At 37.6% G+C, this 25994-nt stretch overlaps 2 protein-coding genes across 3 annotated transcripts in view; one reads left to right on the top strand and one right to left on the bottom strand.

Annotated features, from left to right (window-relative positions):
• Window positions 1–2942, bottom strand: part of BFAR (bifunctional apoptosis regulator) — a 35086-nt gene extending 32144 nt beyond the window's left edge. Inside the window, exon 1 of the mRNA XM_030482355.1 lies at window positions 2882–2942. The gene's annotated coding sequence lies outside the window, so the exon portion shown is untranslated. The remainder of the gene's footprint in view (window positions 1–2881) is intronic.
• A 202-nt stretch (window positions 2943–3144) lies between these two features.
• The window catches only part of PARN (poly(A)-specific ribonuclease), a 62165-nt gene continuing 39315 nt past the window's right edge, over window positions 3145–25994 (top strand). Inside the window, exons 1-18 of one of the 2 annotated variants that reach the window (XM_030482351.1) lie at window positions 3145–3243; window positions 3606–3683; window positions 4563–4642; window positions 5808–5875; window positions 5969–6050; window positions 6804–6864; window positions 7679–7844; window positions 8053–8118; window positions 8868–8906; window positions 10794–10836; window positions 11576–11656; window positions 13753–13809; window positions 14704–14781; window positions 15934–15977; window positions 16467–16509; window positions 18229–18304; window positions 20480–20590; window positions 20675–20744. In XM_030482351.1, coding sequence (XP_030338211.1) covers window positions 3225–3243; window positions 3606–3683; window positions 4563–4642; window positions 5808–5875; window positions 5969–6050; window positions 6804–6864; window positions 7679–7844; window positions 8053–8118; window positions 8868–8906; window positions 10794–10836; window positions 11576–11656; window positions 13753–13809; window positions 14704–14781; window positions 15934–15977; window positions 16467–16509; window positions 18229–18304; window positions 20480–20590; window positions 20675–20744 — 1262 coding nt within the window. In that variant the 5' untranslated portion in view covers window positions 3145–3224. The remainder of the gene's footprint in view (window positions 3244–3605; window positions 3684–4562; window positions 4643–5807; window positions 5876–5968; window positions 6051–6803; window positions 6865–7678; window positions 7845–8052; window positions 8119–8867; window positions 8907–10793; window positions 10837–11575; window positions 11657–13752; window positions 13810–14703; window positions 14782–15933; window positions 15978–16466; window positions 16510–18228; window positions 18305–20479; window positions 20591–20674; window positions 20745–25994) is intronic. The other variant, XM_030482352.2, reaches the window with a different exon arrangement.

Raw genomic sequence — 25994 nt, 5'->3', positions numbered from 1 at the left:
TTACCAAGTTTTATTGCAGAAGGGAACCGACGAGCTGATTTGTTAACGTTACCAGTGCAAGTATTACCAGATTGTGTAGCACAAGCTAAACTTAGCCATTCTTTCTTTCATCAGAATGCTGGAGGTCTCAAACGGCAGTTTGGGCTTACCTCCCAACAAGCATCTAATATTACTGCCGTATGTCCTGACTGTCAAAGGCATTCTTTTCCATCAATAGCAGGAGGGGTTAATCCCAGAGGATTACAGAGCCTACAACTATGGCAAACGGATGTTACGCATTGTCTGGAGTTTGGTAAATTGAAATATGTCCATTCCTCTATCGACACCTTTTCAGGCGCTTTGTTTGCTTCTTGCCACACAGGGGAGAAGGCGCGTGACGTCCGCAAACATTTGATGCATGCTTTTGCCACTCTGGGCATACCCTCTCAAATAAAAACGGACAATGGCCCTGCATATATCTCAACTGTAACAAAAGCCTTTTTTGACTCCTGGGGTGTGACTCACACTACTGGCATCCCTCATTCCCCTACGGGTCAATCTCTGATTGAACGCTCCCACCAGTCTTTGAAGCATTTACTGCAACAACAAAAAGGGGGAGTAGGGACTGCCACCCCTGAGGAACGACTACAGAAAACTTTGTATGTTTTTAACTTTTTGAATTGTTCTTTGTTAGATAACAATCCTCCGATAGTTCGACATTTTAACATGAATACCTCATTGAGGCAAGAGTTAATGCCCCAGTGCTAGTTCGAGACCCAGAAACAGGTAAGGTTTTGGGACCGTACCCCCTTATCACATGGGGCAGAGGTTATGCTTGTGTCTCCACAGAAAAAGGCCCCAGGTGGATTCCGGCAAAGAACGTACGCCCTTTCCGTGAATCCCTACCACAACCATCTGGTGAGGACTCCGATCATCCTCCGGACCATCCTTTTGAGCAACAAATCGGTGAATCTCCTGAGGAGGGCCAGGACTACATGAATTGAATACCGCAAGCAAGGAAGAACTACATGAATCGGTGTAAAGAAATATCAATTGCAGAAATCGCTTGTACCTTAGGACAAAGCATGACATTCATGCATATACCCCCAATTGCAATGATAGCGTGTAGTTTTGGTCTTTTAGTCAACGCTTTGTTGCCTCTCTTCTGGTACCTGGAGCTGCCGCTGGGAAAGCATTAACAACTCTAGATAAACTTGGCTGCTGGCTTGCTAAACAGACTAATGCTACTAGCAATGCATTATCTGGTCTTTCATTAGATGTAGATAGTGTTCGCCATGCTACATTACAAAATAGAGCTGCTATAGACTTTTTGCTTCTAGCGCAAGGCAATGGCTGTGAAGATTTTGAAGGCATGTGTTGTATGAATCTCTCCGACCACTCAGAATCAATCCATGCCAGTATTCAACAGCTTAAAAAAGGAGTCTTTAAACTCCGACAAGACGATAGTTGGGATTGGTTAGATAAACTCCTTGGGGGATGGGGGCTGTCAGGATGGTTAAAGAGTTTGGTAAAGACAATTGTTTACGCCTTGACCATCTTTGTTCTCCTGTTAATCCTTTTACCCTGTTTGTTGCAATGTATACAGAGATTGATAGAACATTCCATGAAAAAAATTCTCTTTGTGCAACAGGAAGGGGGAGATGTAGAACAGGATTTGGATACTCTCAGCAGAACTCCCAGTACTGTTCAGCTGATAGAAGGAGACGTGTTGGAACTTGTCGGTCGTAAACCTTGGAAGAAATAAAATAAGGATAAAAGCTTTGCTGAGAAAGAACAGAAAAATACAGGCCCAGTGTTTATTCATCAATCACGGCTTGGAAAGGTTGAGAAAGAAGGGAGTAGCCAACCTTGAAAAAGAGGAACTAACTCTTTGTGTAAGAAAGGATGTTGCTAGGGGAAGCAAATGTTTGACTAATAGTTTATCTTATGCTAGCCAATCAGTGTGTACCTAATGTAAAAGATAGACCAATCAGTATGAGACACACTAGGTAGGGACAAGTATAAATGTATATGGATAACTGTAATAAAGCGACATCTTGCTTGCATCAAGCTTTGTCCCGTCTCTCAATCGCAGCATCTTGACATACAGAATTGCAAGCAAAAAGCTAAATAAGGAAAACTACACAATAATAGGGATTTTAGGCTTCAGCCAATTTACTGCACAATAGAAAAATCTGTACCACTATTTTAACTAATCTCTTACGTAGCACCATTTAATCATATACATGATTTGCTGGAAGTGCCTGTAGAATAAATTGCTTATACTGAAGAGGCAAAAACTAAATCTTCAAGAATCTTGAGCATCTTATATAATTCTGTATATTCTACTCTATACAGAAATTACCTCCAAATTAGTGTAGAATTTTCCATGTTTTTATTCTGCTGGAATTCTGGAGAAGATTCTTCACCTGCTGTTTGAACTCTTAACCTGCAGCACATACACTGAACTCTGCATGCTGTCCTTGCCCACAACTTCTCTTTCTGCTCCTGTGCAACACCTCATCTCTTGGGCAGTTGTTCCTTTCCACAGGACACAGGCGGGGACGTCTTGCTGGGCGCTGAGCCTTATTTACAGTTATTCTGCAATGTCGTGTGAAAGCGGTGGGTTTGTCATTTTAACAGGAAGACAAATGCTGCTTCTGTAATACCTCAAGCCTGTAAGTTCTTTGAGACTTTCCATTATTAAAGCACAACCACCACAAGTTCTCCACTACCTTCCTGGTATCTCCTCACAAGTTCCTATCCCTTCTTTCTTGCTGGTGCTAGTTCTGCCTTTCTGGTCTGGAAGGCCAAGACCGTGTTTTGCCACGTGTACCATTTCAAAACACCCCACAGGAGAGCAGCTCTGTCAGAACTCCTTTTCCGCCAGCAGTCCTATTACAGCTTCTCCGCTCGGTGGCGGCTAGCGGCGGGACAGGCCGCTTTTCAGGCCTAACAGTCGGCTGCTGCAGCGGCTCCGGGACTGCTGCCGCTCACCCGCCGGCGGACAGCCCTCCCCTGTGAGAGCGATCCTTCAGCCACCGCACCCGGGTATGGCAGAGCAGGCTCGGGATCCCCCATAGCAACTGCCAATCACTACCTCAGGAGAAAATGGCGGCTGCCCCCCCGCCCCGTCCCGCCCGCGGGCGCTCACGTGGGCGCTCACGTGCGGAGGGGCGGTTTCCGGCAGCGCTCGGAGGAGGCTGCGGGTGGTGCCGGGCCGGGCCGGGCCGGGCCGGTGCGGGATGGAGGTGACCAGAAGCAGTGAGTGCCTCAGCCGCCCCCCGCGCCGGGCTCGCGTCGCACCTCGTTGGTCGCGGTGGGATGGTCCGAGCCCGTACCGCAGAGGACGTCCCAGTGTCCCGGCTTCCCTTCCCCAGGCTGGTGGTGGGGCCTGGCGTTAGTCTCTTCCTCAGCGGCTGAGGGGGGCCGCGCTCCTCCCCTCACGCTTAGGGCACAGCCCGGAGGGCAGGAGTCAGCCCGCGCCCTGTGGCTGAGGGGCGGGCGGGCGGGCCCCGGGGCCCCACAGCCCCCGCTCGCTGGCAGGTGCGGGCCGCCTCTGCCCTCCTGAGCGGCGGCGGGAAGTCGTCAGTGGTCTCAGGTGTGTTTTACCCCTCTACCCGCAGATTTTAAGGATAACCTAAACAAAGTGTATGAAGCCATTGAGGAGTCGGACTTCCTGGCCATTGATGGGGAGTTTTCAGGTACGGTCGCACCTGCTTTGTGCTTGTGAACTGTTGATGATATCTGGGGGGGGGCCCAGGTGCCTGTGCTCGCTCATGTAACACATTTCAGTGTCAGCTTGAAAAGGCTAAGGCTACCCCAAGATGATTAAACCACTTCTTATCTGTAGAATAGCAAGGTTTTGGGCAAATAAAGATACGTGTCATACTCATGCTGCTTTTACTCCCTCCCTGCAGTAATCTTTTAACATGTTAATTGATTTTCAGCTATAGCTCAGGAAAAAAAGAAATAAAGATTTTTTAGGTGTCACAGTGGCAAGAGATTGGGATAAGTAGGGGAGGCCCTGCAAGTGTTTGGAGAGGGAAAGACAGCTGTGAGAGCTTTATATTTGTAAAATTCAGAGGGTTTATGCATCAGAGAAATGCCTTAATAAGTGCTTTAGCTTTGGGATACTGATTTCACTCAACCATAAAACATAAACGTGAGCAAAATTAGCTTTGGTTAGATGTCGTGCTTATAGAAATATGGTTGTTAGGTTTTGCTTAAAGTGTCATTCAATAAATCTATGGGCAGCACTCTTCCCATTTTTATGTTGACTTTGATCCTGCATTGTGTTGTAAAGACCCATCAACATTATCTTACTGGTAGGTCTTCCCATGTTGCTGTCATGTTGAATAGGAACCAAAGCAGCAGAGCTTTACTGCTAGAACACTACCGTTAAACTGTGTGCCTTTTGTGCTGACATGCATACTTTTGTAGTAGCAAATATTTCTCAACTGAAATAATCTTAACGCACACTTAAAGTTGAAATGTTTTTCTTAAGTTACAGTTGTTGCATTTCTTTACTGTGGCTAATTTTGAAAAGCTTACCCAAAATGAAATATGTTCTGTTTTTTTAGGGATCAGTGATGGGCCTTCTGTTAGTGCGTTAACCAATGGCTTTGACACTCCAGAAGAAAGATATCAGAAACTTAAAAAGGTAGAGTGTTTACAGTGACTGAAATGAGAATGCTGGAAAAAGGTTAGAACTCCTTAGTTCGGAATGGAGACAATATAGGGAAATATGACAGAGGACTGTAAAATTGGATTACACAGATCAGGTGGGGATTGCTTGGCTCAATGTCTCTACTAACAAGAATTGGGGAGTGTTACATTAAACTTGCAGAAGTCATAGTCAGAACAAACAGATGTGATTCCTCACCCAAGAGTTAGTAGATGTGTTGAACTTGTTGAGGGATGTTGAGAGTGTTAAAATTTATGAGTTCAAAGGGGGACTGGGTAATAGAAGTTCAGTGACAGAGAAACTACATCAGGAGTAGGGTCCTTCCCAAACTACCTCCCCTGCTAGCATGTACTGTCCTTAACAAAACTTAAATGCCAGCTGCCAGCACCACCTTTGCCTCTCTGCAGCACACACACAGAAAAAGGGTGCTGGAGATTGTGGAAAAAGTTTTGAAAAATAACCAAATGAACGTAGGGGACAACATATGGTGTGTGAGGGTCAAAAAGTAAAAACTGATGTTTTGGGTTGTGGGTTTGATGTTTGGTTTTGGTTTTGTTTTATTTTCTCTCATGCTTTCAGTGGTGCTAAAAACCTTTCCAATATTGATCCAACAATTGAAGTACTAGAGAACATAATGATAAAGTGCCTAGTGTCTATGCTAGCGCATCTATTGCGCTATCCACTGTTAACTACATGGGTTAGAAGAATATTAAATGTATTATTACATGTATTTGAAAACTATACATAGCCAGTGTCCCTCACAGTCTGCTCCCGCATTATAGGGAATGTAAATGAATGTTGAGAAGGAGACTAACAGCTGCTTTTAGGTGCAGCATCTCTTGCGTGTGAGCAATGAGTGGAGAGAGATGGGTCTTCCCTCAATTCTTGTCTGTTTATGGAATGGAAGTGCATACTTACAAATCATCCTTGGCAATAGCAAAATGATTAATTTGGGATGAAGACTAGTTGAAAAACACTGGTTTATTTACTTCAAAATTACCAGCAGAACAAATATTTGTTAAGGAGATTCAGGTTTGCTTAATTTTGAAACAGAAAATAATAATTTATTGTAGATGCACCTCAGTTATCTTTGAATGTATACAATTTTTATTCTCACACAAAGTTTTCCTTTCCTTTCCAGCATTCCATGGATTTTTTGCTCTTTCAGTTTGGCCTTTGCACTTTTAAATATGATCACACAGAAGAAAAGTATGTTATTCTCTTATTCCTTGTTTTCTTAATTGAGGAATAATGAAGTAGTATTGATAAACTCTATTGACATGGAACTTTTCTTTTCTACAGGTATATAATGAAGTCATTTAATTTCTATATTTTTCCAAAACCCTTTAACAGAAGTTCACCAGATGTCAAGTTTGTCTGTCAGGTTAGTAGAAAAACAAGTTTGATTTTGTTTGGTTAAAGTATACCTGCAGTAAACTCCTGAAAAGTAGTCCCAGGAAAACTACATCATTGTAGAGGGAGAAGTGTTTGGTTCTTTTAACAGCTTAAAAGCAGGAAAACATAATTTTTTGGGTTTTGTTTGGTTTGTTTGGTTCTTTTTTTTCTTATAAAAGAAATAGGCATTGGTTAAGAGCAATCACTAAAAATGAGCTTTAAGGGAGTCTCTCTGACTTCAGTTTTTAAATCTTGTTACACATTACATTGTGTGGTTTCTGGAATTGGAGATAATGCTCCAAACCTGGCAAGATGATTCTATTTTTTTTTTTCCCTTTCTTGTCTGACTTCCTGCTCCGTTGCCTTTTCTGTTTGATCCTTTATTCCCATCTGCTTATCTCACTTTCACTGCTTCCCAGGCAATTGCCAGCATTTTTCTGGTCTCAGATTTGTTCTTCTGAACCACATTTTGCTTTCTTTAGTTTCCTCTCTCCACATAGCTCATTCTTTCATATTTATCCCTTTAATGTATTTATTGTTCTTGTACTTTATGGAAGTTGAAAACAAATAACAAAAGTAGCACAGCATGAAATCTCTGCGGCTTATTTAGCCTCAACAACTCTGGTTGCTCTTGACTTTAGACTTCATATAATTGCTTAAAAATTGTAAAATTAACTAAATTGATAGTTTTATGCCTCAGACACCCTTGCCAATTGTAAGCTATTTTATTTTGTTGTTGCAGAGTTCAAGTATAGATTTTTTAGCAAATCAAGGATTTGATTTTAATAAAGTGTTTCGCAATGGTGAGTTCTGTTTGTTTTCTTTCAATGTTTGCAAAAATCATGATGACATCTTCATTTTACGCAAAAAGAAAAAGGCAGCCATTCGTGATAGGATGAAGTTCTTAGAATTATTCTTCTCCAATCTACAACTGTGCTGATAGTTACTCTATTTCAAAAAATTTGTATAGATTCAGCAGAATACATACAGATAGAGTAACAAGTTATGTATCTGTGTAATGGATCAGTAGTAACATTTTAGAAAATGTATCAGTGCATTGTAAATAGGTGCTGCTGCAGTCTGTTATTAAAGTGATTCAGATAGCAAGGAAGAGGAGTGCTAACTGTCGTGATCTACAGCTCTACAGTCCTCTTGCAGATGAGGCATATAGCTTTTGAGAGTCCAGTGTTACCAGCTAATCTGACACATGGCAGAAGGACACCTGTAGGCACAGATAAAGAATGGGCTTTAGAACAGATGACTGAAAAGGAAGAATATGTTTTGAGCCTTCAGGGTTGTAACACAGGCAATTGCTTGGTTAGTAAGAAGTCGTTGCTGAATCACACATCCCTAATTTGTCTCTAATTATGATGAGCTTCTAAATGTCTTTTTTTCTTTTTTTTTCTTTTTTTTTCTTTTTTTTTCTTTTTTTTTCTTTTTTTTCTTTTTTTTCTTTTTTTTTCTTTTTTTTCTTTTTTTCTTTTTTCTTTTTTTTTCTTTTTTTTCTTTTTTTTCTTTTTTTTTCTTTTTTTTCTTTTTTTTCTTTTTTTTCTTTTTTTTTCTTTTTTTTTCTTTTTTTTTCTTTTTTTTTTTTTTTTTTTTTTTTTTTTTTTTAAGGAATTCCATATTTAAATCAGGAAGAAGAAAGACAACTAAGGGAACAGTATGATGAAAAACGTTCTCAGGCCAATGGTGCAGGCTCTCTGTCATACATTTCTCCTAATGCCACAAAATGTCCTGTAACAATTCCGGAAGATCAGAAAAAGTTCATTGAAAAAGTAGTGTAAGTAAAATTGTTTAATGTGCTCCGATGTTGTTGAAATGAAGACATAAACAATAATGACATGTTAATATGTTGAAGCTATTTTTATTAGTTCATTAGCTGTGAAGCAGGTCTCTGTTATGAAGCATTTTCTTGTTTTTTGGAGAAAGCTGTAAGCATCATAAAAATAAAACATTAGATACAGGAGCAAATCGTCTGTTTCTTCCAGGGAACAGATAGAAGACTTGCTAAAGAATGAAGAAAATGAAAGTTTGGAACTGGAGCCATGTACAGGGTTAGTCTCTCAAATTACACATCTTCTAAAAAAAACATTTATTTTGGCCATATAGAATTGGGGGAGTGATAATAAGAAATCTTTACTCAGGTTAGCTGTAGCAAAATTTACATTTAACTAATCTCTGAAGGTTGAGAAAATGTGGTAATTTAGATAGATGTCATACTCTGCTTTACAAGCCATACCTCCTGCAGGTAGTGACAAAATATTTCAGTATAGTCAGGAAGTCTCTTGCATGTGTGAGCCTCCTTTTGCTACTGCTGAAGTGCTACATAAGCCCTGGATACGCATTTTATAAATCAAAGTTTTCAATTCTATTGAGCTCTTGGTTGTTTATAGTTGACACTTTGTATTGGAACTGGTTTTGGTGGGTTTCTTTCAAAAGGCGTGTTTAGCTTTGGAGTCCAAATGTTTGGAGAGTACAGTTATATAAAAAATAAACATAAAAAAATAGTAATTTAGAAATAGTAGAACATTGTGAAGCTTTGGGGGTAAGATAACATCACTCTGTCTATATTCAGTAATCATGGCCACAGAATATTTGCTTATGGGAAGATAGGTGTTTAACTACACAATGATGTATTGAACAATTCAGTAAAACCTTTCCGAGGCTATAGGTTCTGGTAGCAGTGACTTATGTTTAAAAACCTTTCTATAAATGAACATGGAGTAGACTTAAACTGAATGTTATTACTTTGAAACGGTTTTGTAAGAGGAGAATTAGTAACACAATTGTCTTTTGATTTCAGATTTCAGAGGAAATTAATTTATCAGACCTTGAGCTGGAAGTAAGTTACTGGTAATACTGCCTTACTGTGTATTTTTAGTATTTCTAATAAGAAAGCTGGGTAAGATCTGATCTACTTAACCTCAGAGGTTTTTTCCATTAAGAGAAGAATTTTATAATGTTTTGAAAATAAATTGAATTAAACTGGTTTGTGACGATTCATTTGAATATTTTGAAGCTTAGTATTTCTTTTATCATTCCTATCTAAAATCTGTGAATAGAACAGCACAGCCTAGAATTATGTAACAAATGCAACTTGACAGGTTTTTAGTGAACAGGAAGTGCATGTGCTTATACAGACTGTGGGCTTTACCTGAAAAACTGCTAGTTCTGTACTAGGTACTGGTATGTTTATAGTTTTCTGTTAGATACCAAGTCTAAGCATTTCTGATGACTTTAAAAATCCTAATTCTAGTAGTAATTCTCTTAACCTTTCTTGGCTTACTTTATCACTCATCTTTGCCTAAATATGTCCCTTAAGGCCTTAGGAGAAACTGGACGGCTTGTAGAGATGAGATTTTCATTGTTCTGACTGGATTAGTCCAATGGGAGAATATAGTGGAAATCTTTTTCTGTACATTTGGTTAATTCAGTGTTGCAACAGTATCTGGCACTCTTATTACTTACACTGAAAGTGAATAAAGTAAAGCTTCTCTATAAAATGAAATCTCAAGAAGTGAGAACTAATCTGAAAAAGAGGCGTTTTCAAGATTTTTTTTCTGTGTACATTTTAAAATATTGATAGAATATCGATAGCTTCCAGTGGCACATAGTGTTATGCTGTCTGATGCTTATTCTTCCATCTTCTGTCAGTGGATAGAAGAGTGTGTTCATGAATTGTATTTTTATTAACATTGAGCTGTGTTGCTTTACGTGTATACAGCTGTGTACACTGTGTGTGTATATTGGCAAGAGAAAGCAAAGTTGTGAAGTTAGCGTGGAGATAATTAAAGCAGAAGACAGTGAGGTTATTGATTGTCCTTGTATCCTGAACCCTTCACAGGTCATTTTCTCTATTGAAGCATTCTGTTGTGCAACAGTGTTTTAATGCATCCAGGGTCTGTGACATGAAACAGCTTCAAAGTGAGGTCTAGGTACAAAATCATGTGAGAAGTCAGGGTGGAAAGGATACAGTAGCTTCCTAGTAGATGTTATCTAGTACTAGTTTTAGTAGTGACCAGAGGGCAAAAAAAACATGCCAGTTCTGTGGTGGTTGTATACTTGTGATTAGTTTATTATGGTGGGAAGATGAGAGGTAGCGTCTACTTGCTAAGCAGTGAAAGGCAATATTCTCTTTGACTTTGCTGCTGTTTGTATGCTCTGTGTATGGTAGTACTTTGATAATCAAGTGTGATTTTGGTGGAGCGATGCAGCCCTGTAGCACAGGTAATGACATTTGTATTAATATTTTCTATTAAAGCCTATCGTTAGCAGGAAGTTCAGGGTTGTTTGTAAATCCTAGAATAAGTGACATATTAAAGGCACGCAGTCACCAAAGAAGCTGTCTGGTGGCTGCAAGTAACTGAGAGCTTTCTCACAAGTGTTCTGGGTTTGGATTTCTTGAAAGCAGAGATTCCAGATTGTGATGAAATATTTAGATGATGTTTACTTAATATTTCTAAAATAAGAAGTTACAGGTTCCAAAGCAGTAGGATGGGAAATTGCATAAGAAAACAGGTTTTAGTGCCAGTTACTGTTAAATAATGTAAGGAGGCCAATTTAACTAGCTACTGCTTCAAATTTTCCATTATTTTAAATTTAAAGGAATTTTTAATAGTTCTTTTGCACTTAAGACTTACACTAATAATAAAACATGAAATCTACTGTTGCAGTTTCAGTATGCTAAATTAATAACTATTTTTATTTCTTTTCATTTGTTTTGATTTAGGTACCCAAAAGGTATCCATGTGGAAACTCTGGAGTCAGATAAGGTAACTAGGCTTCTTACTGCCTGTAACATTTGTTCTGTTTAAAGGAAATTTATTTCTAACGTTTACCAACTCTCCTAACTTTTAGATCTAACTTGAGCTTTGTTATACAAAATGCAAAATGTTTTAAATGGAAGAAATGGAACTGGTTTCTGAACATTAAATATGACCAACATATGAAGTGTAAGCATGTGTTTGTGTGGCTTAGTAATTTTTTTAAAAGGATACTCAAAGGTATTTTAAGATGTAGTGGTTTCAGCAACCTGGTGTAGTGGAGGATGTCCCTCCCCATGGTCCCCACTAGGGGGTTTGGAACTAGATGAGGTCCTTTCTAACCCAAACCATTGTATGATTCCTTTTATTGGTGAAAAGTAGATCTCAATCTTAGAGGAAAAATAATGGCATCACATGCTGTATCTTGACTTCCCAGGACAAATTCCTGCTTCAAAAGGTATTTGGAATCCACTGTTTACAAGGAAATGCTGATAACCTTTCCTCAGAAATAAAAGTTAGATTTAGTAAAAGTTAGGTTTGGCGGATGAATCTAATGCAGCTTTCTAAAGTAGAGATTTGGGAGTAGCTCTTAAAGTGGTGCTTACAATAGAAGAAGTCATGTTGCCAACTAAGTGTTGCTGAGGTATGACTTAATTTTCTTTACAGTGTAAATTTACAAAAATTTGCAGTGGTCTTAAATATGAACTTCTTGGAGTCATTCCTCAAATTATATATTTTTTTATTTTAGAAGGAGAGATATATTGTTATTAGTAAAGTAAATGAAGAAGAACGGAAAAGAAGAGAACAGCAGAAACAAGCAAAAGAACAGGTAAAATAAGTTCCATTTCATTAGTTTTACATGAAAAGGGGAGGGGGGGAATCTATGACTTCAGTCAGCTATGCAGAATTGTGTAATAGGGTTTGGTAGTATTTCCCTTTTGTTTGGCTGAGGCTGTTGTCTGAAACGGATCCTCAAAATTCTGCCAGATAACTTAGGTTTTGCAGCAGAGCAAGGAGAGTTGCCAGACACTCTACAAAATGTTAAAGAATGAGCAATTGTAGAATACTGAACCAGTACTTGGGAGCAGTGAATTCCTCCTTATATGAATCTGCTGTATCAGAGAACCATGGTTTAGTAATAGGAAACGTCAGTTGATTGCATTTGTTAGTGCTATATGATAACAGTCGTTGCAAAAAGGCTTGCAGAAATTCTCAAACAAGTTTGCACAATTATTTGGATTTACAGTCTGTCCTTGCGGTAGTATTCTGTTATAAAACCTGCTTGCTCTTAGTTGTCTGAGTTAAAATGTCACGTACAATTAATGTCATCTGACTTTTCTTGATAGAAACATGCTGCACACTGTAGTAGCTACTGTAGTAACAAGTTGACTGGAAGGTGATGTCTGGTATATTTGAGCACTCTCATCACCGTTTACGGGACTTGATATTTTTGCTTACTGAGTCTGACGCGAGTTTCAAGAAGTCATAAGACTTGAATCTTGGGAATTCTTGATCACACTCTTGTAATTTGTGCTTACATGTTTCAAGATTAAGTCAGTTTGGCAGAACAAATAATACTTGCATGCAGAATGCCTCTTAAGAGGGAAAGAGATGTCTAAGAGACCTCATCTAATGTGATCTCTTTTCTCCAAAAGGCAAGTTAACGACAATTTACTGCTACAGTAGATTTTTCTGAAGCAGTCTTTATAGATTCATTATTCACTCTGACTCGTGGCATTCAGAGCTGAACTAAAATAACAGTGAATGTTTTTACTGAATTTTGCTTCTGGTTGAGCAAAGATAATGCAAGGCAGAAATTACTTCTCTAGACCTGAAAAAGAAGACTCTGTTACAGAAAAATTCTTAAGTGAAACTAAAATAGATGCTGTAGTCAGATCCCCCCCCAACCAATCTGAGTCAGTTTAAAATGTGTAGCTCACATTGTATAATATTATAGTTGTATAATATTTCTTATTCTTTTTGTTTATATAAAGTGAGGAATGTTTCTTACCCAATCTCAGTGTTAGCATAAAAATACAAATTGATTTAATAGAGATAACAATCAGCTGCATCTTAAAACGATGCGTGTAAAAAATACGTCTGAAGATATGTAGCTTAATTTTAGCAGCGTCTTCACCTGTTTGCAGTCTAATAGCTGTTGAGCACTCTAGAAGATGGTGTATTGACAATGAACTGACTACAGCTGTATTGGTCTGGTTGGGCTGTTAACTGCCTTTACAGCCCATATGTTGCTGTGCTTTGCATTTGTGGCTAAGTGTTGATACCACATGTGTTTTGGCTACTGCTGAGCAGTGCTTGTGCAGTGTCAAGGGTTTCTCTCTCTCTTCCACCTTGCCCCAAAAGCAGGTAGGCTGGGGGAGGTGGGCAAGAGGTTGGGAGGGGATGTCTGTGGTTATGGTGGTGTTTATCTTCCCAAGCAACCTTTAAGCGTGCTGAGGCCCTTCTCAGGAACTGGTTAGACATCTGCCTGCTGATGGGAAGTGGTGAATGAAGGCCTCTTTTTGCTTTGGTGGTGCATGCAGGTTTTACTTTTCTTACTAAGCTGTAATTAGATTGATCCACAAGTCTTTTTGCCTTCCTTTGAGTTTCTTTTGTTCCTTCTTTTGTTTCCTTTTGCAAAAGGCAGAGTGAGTGTTTGGCTTCTGGCCAGGGTCAACCCACCACAATAACTTGTGACTTGTCTAACTTTACGGTGAACTAGAGCTACATATGAAACTGGAATTCTGTCAGCAGCATCCTGCTTTGACCTCATGTATCTTCCAAATACTGACATTTCCTCTGTGGTCTGTTCTTGGCTATGTCTGAGAAACAGTTTGAGCCAACTGGTATGTCTGCTAGTTCACAGGTACAGCTTTGACAATACTTGTATTTCTGTTTCACTAATGTCAGGATCTTTGCTTGCAGGAGGAGTTGAATGATGCGGTAGGATTTTCCAGAGTCATTCATGCCATTGCTAATTCTGTAAGTTAATGTCATTTGTAGTGTACCTTTGGTTGTAAGAAAAAAAAATTAGAAGAAGGAATTGTTTTGTTGTTACATTTTGTTTGGTTTTCCTTTTTTTTTTGGTTTTTTTTTTGGTTTTTTTTCCCTTTCCTGCCAGTTAAAGGTTTCATCAGAGAAGGTCATCTGGTTCTCTTCTACTTACATGGTTAAAACAGGCTATAGTTTTACATCTGTCTCCTTCAGCCCAATTATTTTCATGTAGTTGTTGCAGCCTACTGTGTAGAAAAGAAATATGTATGCATATTGTTCTCTCTAGCAAATGGAGGATGCAGGGAAGTAAAAAAGGTTGTCATGTTAAATGAATCAAAGTTAACATTTAAAAAAATTATTATACTTTTTTCAAGAAGGAGCTTGCTTGTACAACATCTGGCATGAAAGGTTCTGCACTGTGAGAAGCCAGATCATGCCTGTAATAACTATCGTATATTACAACCATAAAGAATATATTGTGAATTGTACAAGTTGTAAACTAAAAAGAGATGGACTAAGAAAGCACTGGACCTCAATCTTAAATAGATTATATTTGGAAACCAAGTTGTGTCTGTTCTAGTGCATCTTCTTAACGTTTTAAGCAGCTGCTGAAGGCTGTGATTAGTTGTGAGTAGTGAAGATTAAGAGTAGAGGCTGTGATTAGTTGTGAAGGCTGTGAAGGTTGAGAGTAGAGGAAAAAGGAGTGGCTGCTCTGAATGAATGGAGTAGCCTGTGGGGCAGGCAGAGAGTAAATGGGGAGGTTTGGTTTGTATTTTTTTCCCAGCTGCCCTTGGCTAGCATCTGGGATAGATGCTTTTCATATATTGCCCTTGCTGTGGGCATGATTGGAAGTGTAACTAACATTTAATGTTCTTTTCACAGGGGAAACTTGTTATTGGGCACAACATGCTGCTGGATGTTATGCATACCATACACCAGTTTTATTGTCCCCTACCTGATGTAAGTAATCTTTTGAGTGTTCAGATGATGAAATAAATGCCTTAATGTATTTGTCTTTAGTCTTATCTGAATACTTTATAGTGAACAGAACCATATGACAATCTTAAGAATAACAGAAAAGTATTAAAAAAAAAAAATCACTTGTTACTTCTGGGCTACTGCCTAATTTTTTTAAATCTTCATGTAGAAAGCTTAGCTGGATGCAATGCTTCCACTTTACATTTTTAAAAAATTAAACATTGGAATTTGATTCTAATATGATTTCTGCTGTATCTGTTAGTCCTTCAGAAACTGCTTGGATAATGGCAGGTAAATTTAACCAACTTGTTAAGATACTGGTTTGGAGCTTCAGCATTATTGTGTGGCATTTTTTCCCCTGTAGTTTACAGTGTCGGAATACATATTTTCATATAATATTGTACAATTAACAAATGATAAGAAATCTTGTAGCAGGATGATGTTCACTGGGGTGAAGAGGTGAAATGTCTGAATAATTGGAGGGAACATACATGACTGCAGTAGCCTAGCAATTAATTTAAACTAAGCAATGTGTTGGCACTGAGGACGTTGTCTGAAGAAGCCAAAGGTCTCATTGGAAGAATGGCCTGCACGGTAGTTATATTACTCACAATCCTCAAGGGCTTGTGGGTGTTATGGGAAAGACTTGATTATGAGATGGGAGAAAAGTTTGGGACCTGTTTGGATGGTATTGGAACACAAGCAGTTGTCAGTTGTTCCTGTACGTCTGACATGTGGAAGATCTAGTCTTGTAGGCAGTCAACTGTCCACCTGGAGTGACTGCTTATATTCCACAGACATATTAAATGTTGGGAACATTTAGGTAGAACTGTTAATGCAGCTGGAATTAGAGGTAGTCTAGGTTATATAATAGGATAGGGTATTGGAGGTGATTCAAAGTTTCTCTTACAAGTCACACACAAATCAGAAATAATTAGTCTGTAGTTCTGTGTAATTGCAGGTGGTATTTATGGTAATGCTGATGAATACATCTCTTAAGAAGTGAGAATTCAGTCACTGTTACCTCAATTTTAGAAGCTGCTTGGATAATTATAGCTACTGCTCTCTATCATCCTGAGACTGATAAACGGTTAACTTACTTGAATTTTATCTTCTGGTTTAATGTTAAATTAGGACCTAAATGAGTTCAAGGAAGTAACATCATGTGTCTTTCCCAGGTAAGTTCTTAGTTCAAACTTTCAGCTGTTTTAGTACTGTTTTAGCAAGCTGATACTGTTTGTCTTAGCCCAAGCCTAGCTCTTAACTGGAAATAAAATTGGGAACAAAGTTAGATAAATAGTGTTTTTAAAGTATTCTGTAACATCTCTTTTTGCAGAAGAGCAGTACTATTGCTCTACTTCTTGGCAAAAGATGCAACTTTGCTACCCTGTGGTTTTTGGTATGATATTTGGTGTTTTGAATCTGCGCTACATTTTGAACAAGATTTATTAGCTACTCATTGTTTGCATCTCTTGCTATTGCTTAGTTGTTGTCCTTTTTCGTGCTGAACAAAGCCAGGGGGTGTTTTGGCTGCTCTGAGATCTAAGAGTAATTTTTCAGTAGGGTGCATCTGCTGTTTCCCGGCTAATACACCAAAACATTTCTGAGGATTTAGCAAAACTGACATTCTTCTATTTCAACTTACTTAGCTATTACTTTGTTTCTAGGCTGTTGGATACTAAACTGATGGCAAGTACACAACCTTTTAAGGTAAATTAATATAATATTATAGAATTATTTGAAGATACGAGTTTGCAGTAAGTGTCTATTGAAACATTTTTATTTTCCTTAGAGAAAAATATCTAACAATGTTTTCTGTGATGCTCCTTTTTTGAAAAAGAATGATTTTTCTTAACCCTTTATCTAAACTTACAAAGTCTTTAGCATAGAAATTTTTACTTTTGTACAAGTGGCTTTTGTGTTTGTCACAGTTTTAAGGCAACTTGGCAGCTTTGAATTCCAAAAGTACGTACGGGTTTTGCTACTCAAAATGCAATTAGCATTTTTTTGCCTTGTAAATTAGCACAAGACTGCATGTTTCCTGAGAAGAAACCGAAAAAGTGTTATTCATGAGCAAATAGGACCTGGAAGCTACTTGTATACTCGAAGCTTTAGAATATTGTGAATGCTGACTTAGATTTGTGTAGAAAAGGATGCTTGAACATCATCATTAAATTCAGTTGTGGCCTGCTGTTCAGTGGGTAGTCAAGAGAAAAAATTACAGGTTTCTCTTAAAACCTCTTGTAGCATGAGTTTTATTCTTCCAAAGAAGTATTGACGTAAGTGATCATACCCTCTTGCTTTTCTGTGTGCCTTTGGAATGAAATAATTAAATAACATGCTGATGAGTCAACACCTATGTTTCTGCATGCCTCTGACTTCAGAGCGTTGCATAACAGAAAATCTCATTAAAATGTACTTAGTAGATATTTTCAGGTTTGTCTTGCATACTACTGTAGTAAGAAGAGAGGCTTTTGTATTCTGAAAACTAATAATGCTGCGCAAGTTTTATGTTTGCTACAGTTATGTTGATACTTGTGATTTCTACAGGAGCTGCTTAGGGTTTAGGCTGCTGTTATCAGATGATGCTTTGGGATGCCAAAATAATACGTCATTTGAGCTTGTTCATGGTACTGAGTTCTTGATAACTTTTCAGACTGCAGACTTGATGATAACTGTAAACAGCTGTCTTGATGTAAAACCAAAGGAAATTTGTCCTCAAAAATTTCAGACAACTTTAAGAAAGATAGTGTGAGAGTTTTTGTTTTCTCTTGCTATTGATTCTGCATGTTTTTTTCATTGTACTGATTGACATTGTATGTTTGATTAAGAACTTCAGGAAGTTTGGTTTGAAGGAATTAATTAATCTATGTATCTTTTTGTGACATTTTATATATAAATATATAGATCAAGTAATAGAGCTCAACTAAGCTGAAGAGTAGGAATGGTTTCCGATTGTCAGGATTCTTTTGCTGTCTTTGTGTTACTTTAAATCATCAGTATTTACGCTTACAAAGCTATTCAAGAATGTTCAGGCAGCAGGCACACTTCAATACTCACCTTAAATGCCTTCAACCATTATGTTCAGTATTTAAGATATTTTGCCTTGCCGTTTGTGCTGCCTTTTTCCCTGCCACATGTATCATGCATGGAGCCAGATTCAAATAGAAATATTACTCTGTCATAATTCACCATCAAGAACTGTGAAAAGTATTAATAAATGCTTGTGACTCGCTATGTTGTAGGTGAGGCAAGTTAACTTTTGCAATCTTGCCTTGCCAGGCTTCTCTGGTGTATTAGTTTGAAAGGACACTATGTATAAGTCCTTAGAGAACACAAGGTGGCAGCAGTAAATACCAATTTTATCCAATTTCAGTTTCCAGGGAAAATGTGCTTGGCATTGGCAGTTAATGGTGTCTTTTCTTGCAGGAAATGATTAATAATACATCCCTTGCAGAACTGGAAAAGCGTTTAAAAGAAGTTCCATTCAGCTCTCCTAAAGTTGGTAAGGATATGTTAAAATGGTCTTATTCCTGAAATGTTTTCCTCTTTCAGAGGAAAGCGTCTTAATTATTTTTGTTCGTGGTCTGAAATTTGAATTCCCAAATTAATACTTAGTGTTTTGATGAAAGGAACTTTAAACGTGGGCAATATACACATACCGCAGTTATATTTACAACTATACATGGAAGTCAGTAGGAACCTTCTACTTTATTTCAGATTATAGGAGAATGGGTGCATTCAGTGAACAGTAGCTTTGTCATCTTCTAGTATGGCATTTTGGTTTTTAGGTTGAATTTTTTTTTTTTTTTGAGTAACTTGGAATTGTTTTAAAACTGTTTTATTTTATTATTATTGTCCTTCAGATCAAAGCCACTGCATTCTAATGGGCACTTGGACAAACAAAACCAAGAAAACTTAGGCAGTTGTGACTAGTCATGATTAAAGTTCTTTTAGAGCTTTCTTTGCTTTGAGCTGAAGGAAAGAGTATTTAATCAAAGGGCAAACTTATCTCAAGGTTCTGGAATTTTTCTTAAGTTGCTGATTTAGAAAAGAGAGGGCAATACTCAACAGTAGAGTATGTTAGAGGGGAAGTCTTGATGCTTAGTCAGAACCAAGATGAGTGCTATTTTTTTTATACTGCTGAACATGCAGAGCAGATACACTTAAGCTGTAGTAACAGGAGAGATTTATTAATAAGACGGATAATCTACAGTCGTCTTGGACAATGAGCAGGAGCTGTTGGTGCCTAGACCTAAGTAGTACTGTAGATATGGCAGGGACAGTAACCGCATGCAGACCTCAGTGGCGTATCCTCTGTAGCATCTTCTCAGGGTGTAATGTAATTTGGCAGCTGTCAGGTATTACGTTTTGCTGATGTAATATAATAATAGTTTTTTGGGTTTTGTCCCCCTTGGGCAAAATATGACCATAACAGTTAAAGTGTAAATATTAGATCAGAGATGACCAATAGGGTTCAGAACAACCAAAGCAAAGCATGTTTAAAAATACTTTTGGTAACAGTTCACTTCTTTTTTTTTTTTTTTTTTTTTTTTTTTTTTTTGGTACTTATCCATTAAAAAAGTAGAGCACTAAGAAATGTCTTTTTTCAGCTCAGCCAGTATAGCTTAACCTTGTGTGAATCTGAGACTTTATTTTTTATATAAATATTACAAGGGCTCATCTGCAAAAACAACTGATGTTTTGCTACTCTAGTTTTATATAGAAAAATGGGATTCAGGTTTCTTTTTACAAAGTACGACTAGTATCTATGCTTACATGTTTCCATTGTATAAATTATGCTAATATTTCTGTATCACTGTTTTAAATCCTGTGTGTGTTTCTTCATCATTTTAGCTTTTTTTTGCTAGGTTGAATGCCATAAATTAAATGGAATTGTAAAGTTCACTTTTCAGCCTGTACCTTAATGCAAGGGTCGTGATTCTGGCTTTTCAAACAGTTAATTTTGTTCTTCCAGTTCTATTATCATTAAAATTTCTAGAGGCAGATGAGCTAGCTTTCTAGAGGCTGAGAAGCTAGCTACAGAGGTGAAATAACTTTGATGTTGGGAGTGGGAAAAATTTAAATGATACAAAAGAGTGTGATGTTCACATATTTCTCTGTTATTGAGACTTTTGGACAGAGAAGTGCCTATGAAGGTTTCTACTTTGAAGTGTTTCAAGGGATACTTCTCAAGGTCTTCACACAAACACCAAGCATGACTGTCAATAAAGATATCCTTTAATGATTTAATTCCATCTTCATTATTGAAATACCTTGAAGAATCCGACCATAGATCAGTTGGATGGTTAGCAAACAGGTTAATAATAATAATAATAATAATAATAATAATAATAATAATAGAGTTTTTAATTAGCCTGAGTATCTGTTCTTTTGAATGCAAGACAGAAAAAAATGTGCTGTGTGGGGCTTTTGGCTAAGTAGGTCTGGGGATTAATAGCTTTTTAATAGGAAGGAGCTTCTATCGTAGGAGCCTATTCTTATTTAAAAATACAAAACTGTGCTTTTTTTCAGAAGTTCTGAAAATTCAGAACTTCTGAAAATCATATAAACTTACCCAAATGATGTTTTGCTCAGACAAAATAAGTGCATGGACAAGCATACAGGGCTGCCTCTAACTTCTGTGATAACATGTTTACAAATTATTTTTTCTCCTCAGAAAGTGCTGAAGGGTTTCCAAGTTATGATACAGCTTCTGAACAACTTCATGAAGCAGGATATGATGCTTACATTACTGGGCTGTGCTTCATCTCCATGGCTAATTTCCTAGGTATCTGTGTGATCTTTTTCAGACCTTCTCCTTAGCACTGTCTGTAGCTGCTTATTATATACTGAATTTTTCTTCATTCATCAGGTTCATTCCTCAGTCCTCCGAAAAACCATGTGTCTGCTAGATCAAACCTCATTGAACCCTTTTTTAACAAGTAAGTAGTTGTTTTAAAAGACCTGCTAAAACATGGAAAATTAATATCATCCTTATAATATATATATCTCTAGCTTCAGAATCAATGGCTAAGTGCATTTTGCTTTACCCTTCAGTTTTGATTGGCTTTCTGGTTCACGCTAGTAATGCTACAGGGAGGCCTGAGTTCATAAAGTAGATAGATACTTTTTCTTTTGTAGAGAGTGGTTTACTTTCTGCTAACCTGTAAAAGGACACTTAAAAGAGTACCTGGACTGCTTTAATGTCCTTGTTCATGCTAGTGTTGAGAATATTACAACTTAATTTTCTTACATTTAAGAAAATTATTTCTGGAGTAAGCTTTGGGAATAGTGAAATAGAAGAAAAACTGGTCAGGTGTTCTTTATGTTGTAGGACACTGTCAGAAACTGGTGATAGTTATAACTGAGTACACTAAGTAGTCTGGAAAAACTAAAATATCCCTACTGTAATATCAATCCAAATAACACAGACCTATTGTGTTAACATTATCAGGTAACCATTTTTAAGAAGACATAATAAATATACATGATTGGTAGTTTATTGGATGATGCTGTGATCAGTATTTTGCTTTTGAATTGGATCTTCATGCAAATTACTTGAACAAATTGAAGTAAGACTTGAGAAATATAGAAGTCTTTATGCACAGATTTGATTCTTTACATTTTTAATCTGTAGATTTTAGCTTATGAAGCTTCTAAAGATAGTATAACCTGCCACCTAAAGGGAAAGGAGTTTAAATTAAAAAGCTGCTGGTGCTTTAGTCTGTCGGTTTAAGTTCAGGAGAAATACCAACCTTTCAAACCCTCTCATATAGGAGTTGGCAAAAATAATTATTTTAGCTTCAGATGGCCCACATAAATGAGGCAATAATTGTGATCAATGGCTTTCAGCTTCCAGTCGTCTGGAAACCAGATTACTGTAGTGACAGCAGTTACTCTTCACACTGAGACATGTAAGGCAGTAACTCCATATATTCTAGCAGACATTATAAATTAGATCTACATTTCTCAGACTGTAGTGGACCCACAGTGACCACTGGACTTGAATGTGAAGGTGATGATAGAATTGATCAGCATAATTTCATTTTCAGATAGGAGTTATCACAGGCCTGTTTTCAGTAATACCAGCACACACACATGCCAACTAGTAGATGCCGATTGGGGGTGTTATTTTTTCAATCATTAACCAATATGGTTTCAGTTCTTTCTAGAGATGCATATCTGCACAAGTATAAACTGAAGCTTCTAAAACTGTCCCAATAATACGTTAAATTTAAGCTTTTCAAGTTACTAAGTTGCATACTTCAAATGTGACTTCTCTCTAACAGTGACATTTCAGAGTTTTGAGAGGAAGCCTGCTGTGTGTGTTCTGGCTTCAGAGTTAACACTGCCAAACTGTAATGAAAGGGAAAGTTAACAAAAAAAATGTAGGGAAAAGAACAGCTTTTATTTTTATTTTTTTTTTTTCCTTAAACAAGAACTGAAAATGACTGTGTACCAGAAAAAAAGGAAGGGTATCTGTTCTGTGACTATTCAGTACTTGTAGCTTCTTGTTTCAGAAAAGCTAGGTATTGTTTTTAAGTCATGGAAACTTGGAAGACTTGCCATGTCTTTCTTTCACATGATCTTAGAAGCTTTGCCATATTCTAACTAACATCTGCCACCTCACCTCAGTCAGAGCTTGGAGATGAGACTGTCTCACTTTTCCCTTATAGTGGGCAGGCCAAGGCTTGTATTTTTAAAGCTTTTTTTTATATTATTTTTTATGCAAAGTAACAAATCAGAATAAAACAACTCCATTTATTTAATCACTAAAAGAAAAATTAAGTACATGTCAGAAGTCAGAGCTGTTAGATATTTAAATGAACAAGTCTTGCTCTGTTCCGTGTGTCCTTGCAGACCAGATCTCTATTTCCAGCATTTGATCTGTTTAGCACCTGTAAGTAGCATCCAGGGCTTGTGTGGTTTACATAGTTACCCTAAGGTCCCTAGTAAGGATGTTGCTTCTGGGGCTTTTTTGCAGGTATGCTCTGGGCTGCCAGCTAGCTTCCTGCTACACCTAGTTTTCTCTAGTTTGTGGTCTAGAAGCTTTCCCTAGCTGAGCATCCTCTTTTCCTCCTGGGGAGAAAAAAAACTATCTTCCTCCTTCCTCCAGAAGTTCTACCTGATCCTGGGGACAGCAGTCAGAACAAGGAAACCTTTTCCTTTGTGCTGTAGTCATGTTCTTCAAGCAAAACACAAACTACAACATGCAAACAGTAAGCTAAACAAATGAAAGTTATACTATCTATCTGTCACAAAAGTTTTTCTTGAAAGAAGCTGAACAGAGTAGTTTATTACAAGGCAATTATTTAGAAACAATGTTCTCAGTTGAAAGTGTTCTTTAAAGCAGACCACTTTATGATTCTTTGGGTTGCTTATAAAGTCTTAATGTCAAGATCTCTGAATACTAGGTGTTAATATTTAAATACAGTTTAGAGATTAAACTTCTATATGATTGGTGTGACTGATCGGATTTTGAAAATGTTTTCTGTTTGAATAGATTTGTCGCTAATATGTATAGAGGGAGGAAATCTAAACCTGAAAGAATCAAGCTTTGATTTTTACAAATTTAGCCTTCAAAGGAAGGTACTACTTCTTTTTTCAGTAGTTATTTTGACTTCTTTCTTTATGTCGGCAAAGTTATGGAACTTCCTGGCTTGCTATTCCAGAGTGGTGGCCAGTATATAGGTTAATGTTCAGGTATGTTAATGATGAATGTAGGTAAAATCTTCAGTTTTAACTTCTTGCAGAGTAGAACTGATTAAAAACAGACTTTGCCTTAGGGTTGTTTGGCTCTTTCAGGCATAATGCAGTAAGTTGTATGATAAACAACTCAATAAGGCAAGCATTCCAGAGATACATTTCTGTAATCTTTACGCTTCATTGTATATACAATATCTTTGAAAAATCATGTTCATGTGACCAGTCTGCTGTAAGTAATCCTTGATGAACACTTACGAGTTGAGACGATGGAACTTTCTATATTGTAATATCTTAAACTCTTATGTGTGTAGATTAGATGCTATATATTGTGTAATATACTTTTGAGTTGATTTGGAGTTTTTTGACCTGCTTTGTTTAGAGCAGCATCTCTTCCCTTCTTCCACCTCCCATCCCCTCCTGCAAGAACCTCCCAAACTTTTAAGGACAACTTTATTTTGAATCTCTTTGGGTTGTTTGAATGTGGTGGTTTGGTGGTTTTGTGTTTTTTTTTTTTCTTTTACTGTAGCTGGAGGCAGGGGTGAAAGAGATGTAGAGAAATGAGAACACCATGTTTTATTGAGCTGAATAGCATGCTAGCCTGTAGAAATATAAATTACTTTAGATACTTATTTTCATACACAGGGATATCGGAAACCAAAATCTGTGGAAATAACTAGGTTTTGTGCTATATTTGTGGAAAATGTCTCACCAGAGAGCTAGGTTCTCTGGCATGTCTTGCAAATCAGTTAATTTCTGCCTCGGCTTTTCTATATTAATTTAATTTCTTTGCAAACCCACTGCAAAGGAACATCAATGTGCTTTTCTGCCATTTGACCAATAACTTCTCAGTCACAGTGTGGGAGTAAACAATTGCTGTCCTTGTGCTTTCAGCCACATGTGGCTGTACTGGGTACCGACCTGTCTTGGTGAACTGATCTGGGCTTAAAAAGATGCCTTTTTTCAGCTGTTTCCCTACACAGTTCACAGCAACCCTGTGTTCATCACCCTGCTGTGAGAACTCATTCTAGCTCAGTGCAGATGAAGAATATTGACTACTTGAGACTACTTACGCATTGCTGTAAAGTGGCATGATCGTAGTCTTGCTTTCCGTGTGTTCCTTGACTTGCCACAGAAAAGGTTGTCTTCCAAGTGGCTGTCTTGCAGTACCTCAGAGTTCCTAGGATATTGTTGGATATTGAGAAACAGACTTCTGTCCTCTGACCATGTGAACTGGCTGGAGCTCTAAGCAGTGTAGGAAATAATATTTCCTTAGCTGGGTCAGTATAACTGTTAAATAATTGTGAATTAATGTAGTGAAAAAACAATGTCATACACCTTCATGAATTTGGCCAATTTAATATAAAGTAGGGTTCATGTTGTCGTACAGAACTACTTGTTAGTGTAAATTTTCTGCAGAGAGATGAGGGGTCTTAGAACTGTAATTATGGATTGTCCTGCAGCTCAGTGTTCATAATCTTATGTGATGTAAGTTAGTGCTACAAGAGGCAGTTACTGCTGTAACATACTTTAAGTACACTTAATATTAAAATCAGTATTTATACTATCTCTTTAGGGAGTGTGTGTTTATGTATGTGCTGTTTAGAGACATAGTTCTTTGACTAAACAAATAAATGTAGGATTTGTCTCAGAGGATAAAAACCTGATCTTAATTAATCTCCAGGATATGCATTTTTTTGGCTTAAGTCTGTTCTTGCTGTTGGCTGCCATATTGCTTTCCTCAGCATGATAAAACGTGGGAGAGTGCAGCTTGACTAGTATTCTCCCCAGAAGTTTTTGTTGTATTTTTAGTGAACTTCATCTTTATTTTTTATGAAAACCTAGGAAACTAAACTAGTCATTTGAGTAAGAAGTAGCTGGTTCCAAGAATTCTGTGAAAGCCGTTTGTTCAGATAGCTTAACTTAAACCAAAACTGCCTCTTTGCTTTGTTTGTTAAACTTCTGTTATCCTGCATGAATGATGGAGAACCAGTTAAGACTGAAGTGCTTTTACTGCCTAGCTGGAATACTGTATATTTTTGCTATGCATAGGCTATGCTTATACCCTGCACTGGAGTCTGAAGGCAGCTGTGGCTCCTACTAACAGTGACATTGACGTTATTTCAGATGAAGAAATGAGCACAAATCATAGGTAATAAATGGAACTGAGCATCTTTGGACAGTCCGAAGTGAAGTCCAGCTTCCTTGTGGAGCATAGATCCCAGACCTGCAAGTTCTTTTCTGTCCAGCTAGGTGCTCTGTAATGGTGGTATGAGCCTGCCTAATTGTCTCTCACCAGAGACGGAATATAGTGACATCCCTTCTGTTCTTGGAACATGTGGCACATACTCGCTCTTTGTCTTCTCCTTCCCTTTTATCTCATGAAAGATACCCTTATGGCCTGATCGCTCTGTCTCCTATCTGTTTTCTGGGTGGATGGCTTGTTTGTTTGTTTGTTTCTTTTTTGAGCAATAGCATTTCATGTGCTG

This window comes from Strigops habroptila, chromosome 4, assembly GCF_004027225.2.
Source record: "Strigops habroptila isolate Jane chromosome 4, bStrHab1.2.pri, whole genome shotgun sequence".
Taxonomy (NCBI): Eukaryota; Metazoa; Chordata; class Aves; order Psittaciformes; family Psittacidae; genus Strigops; species Strigops habroptila.
The sequence above is the reverse complement of the archived record's forward strand: the minus strand, read 5'-3'. Positions and strand labels throughout refer to the sequence as shown.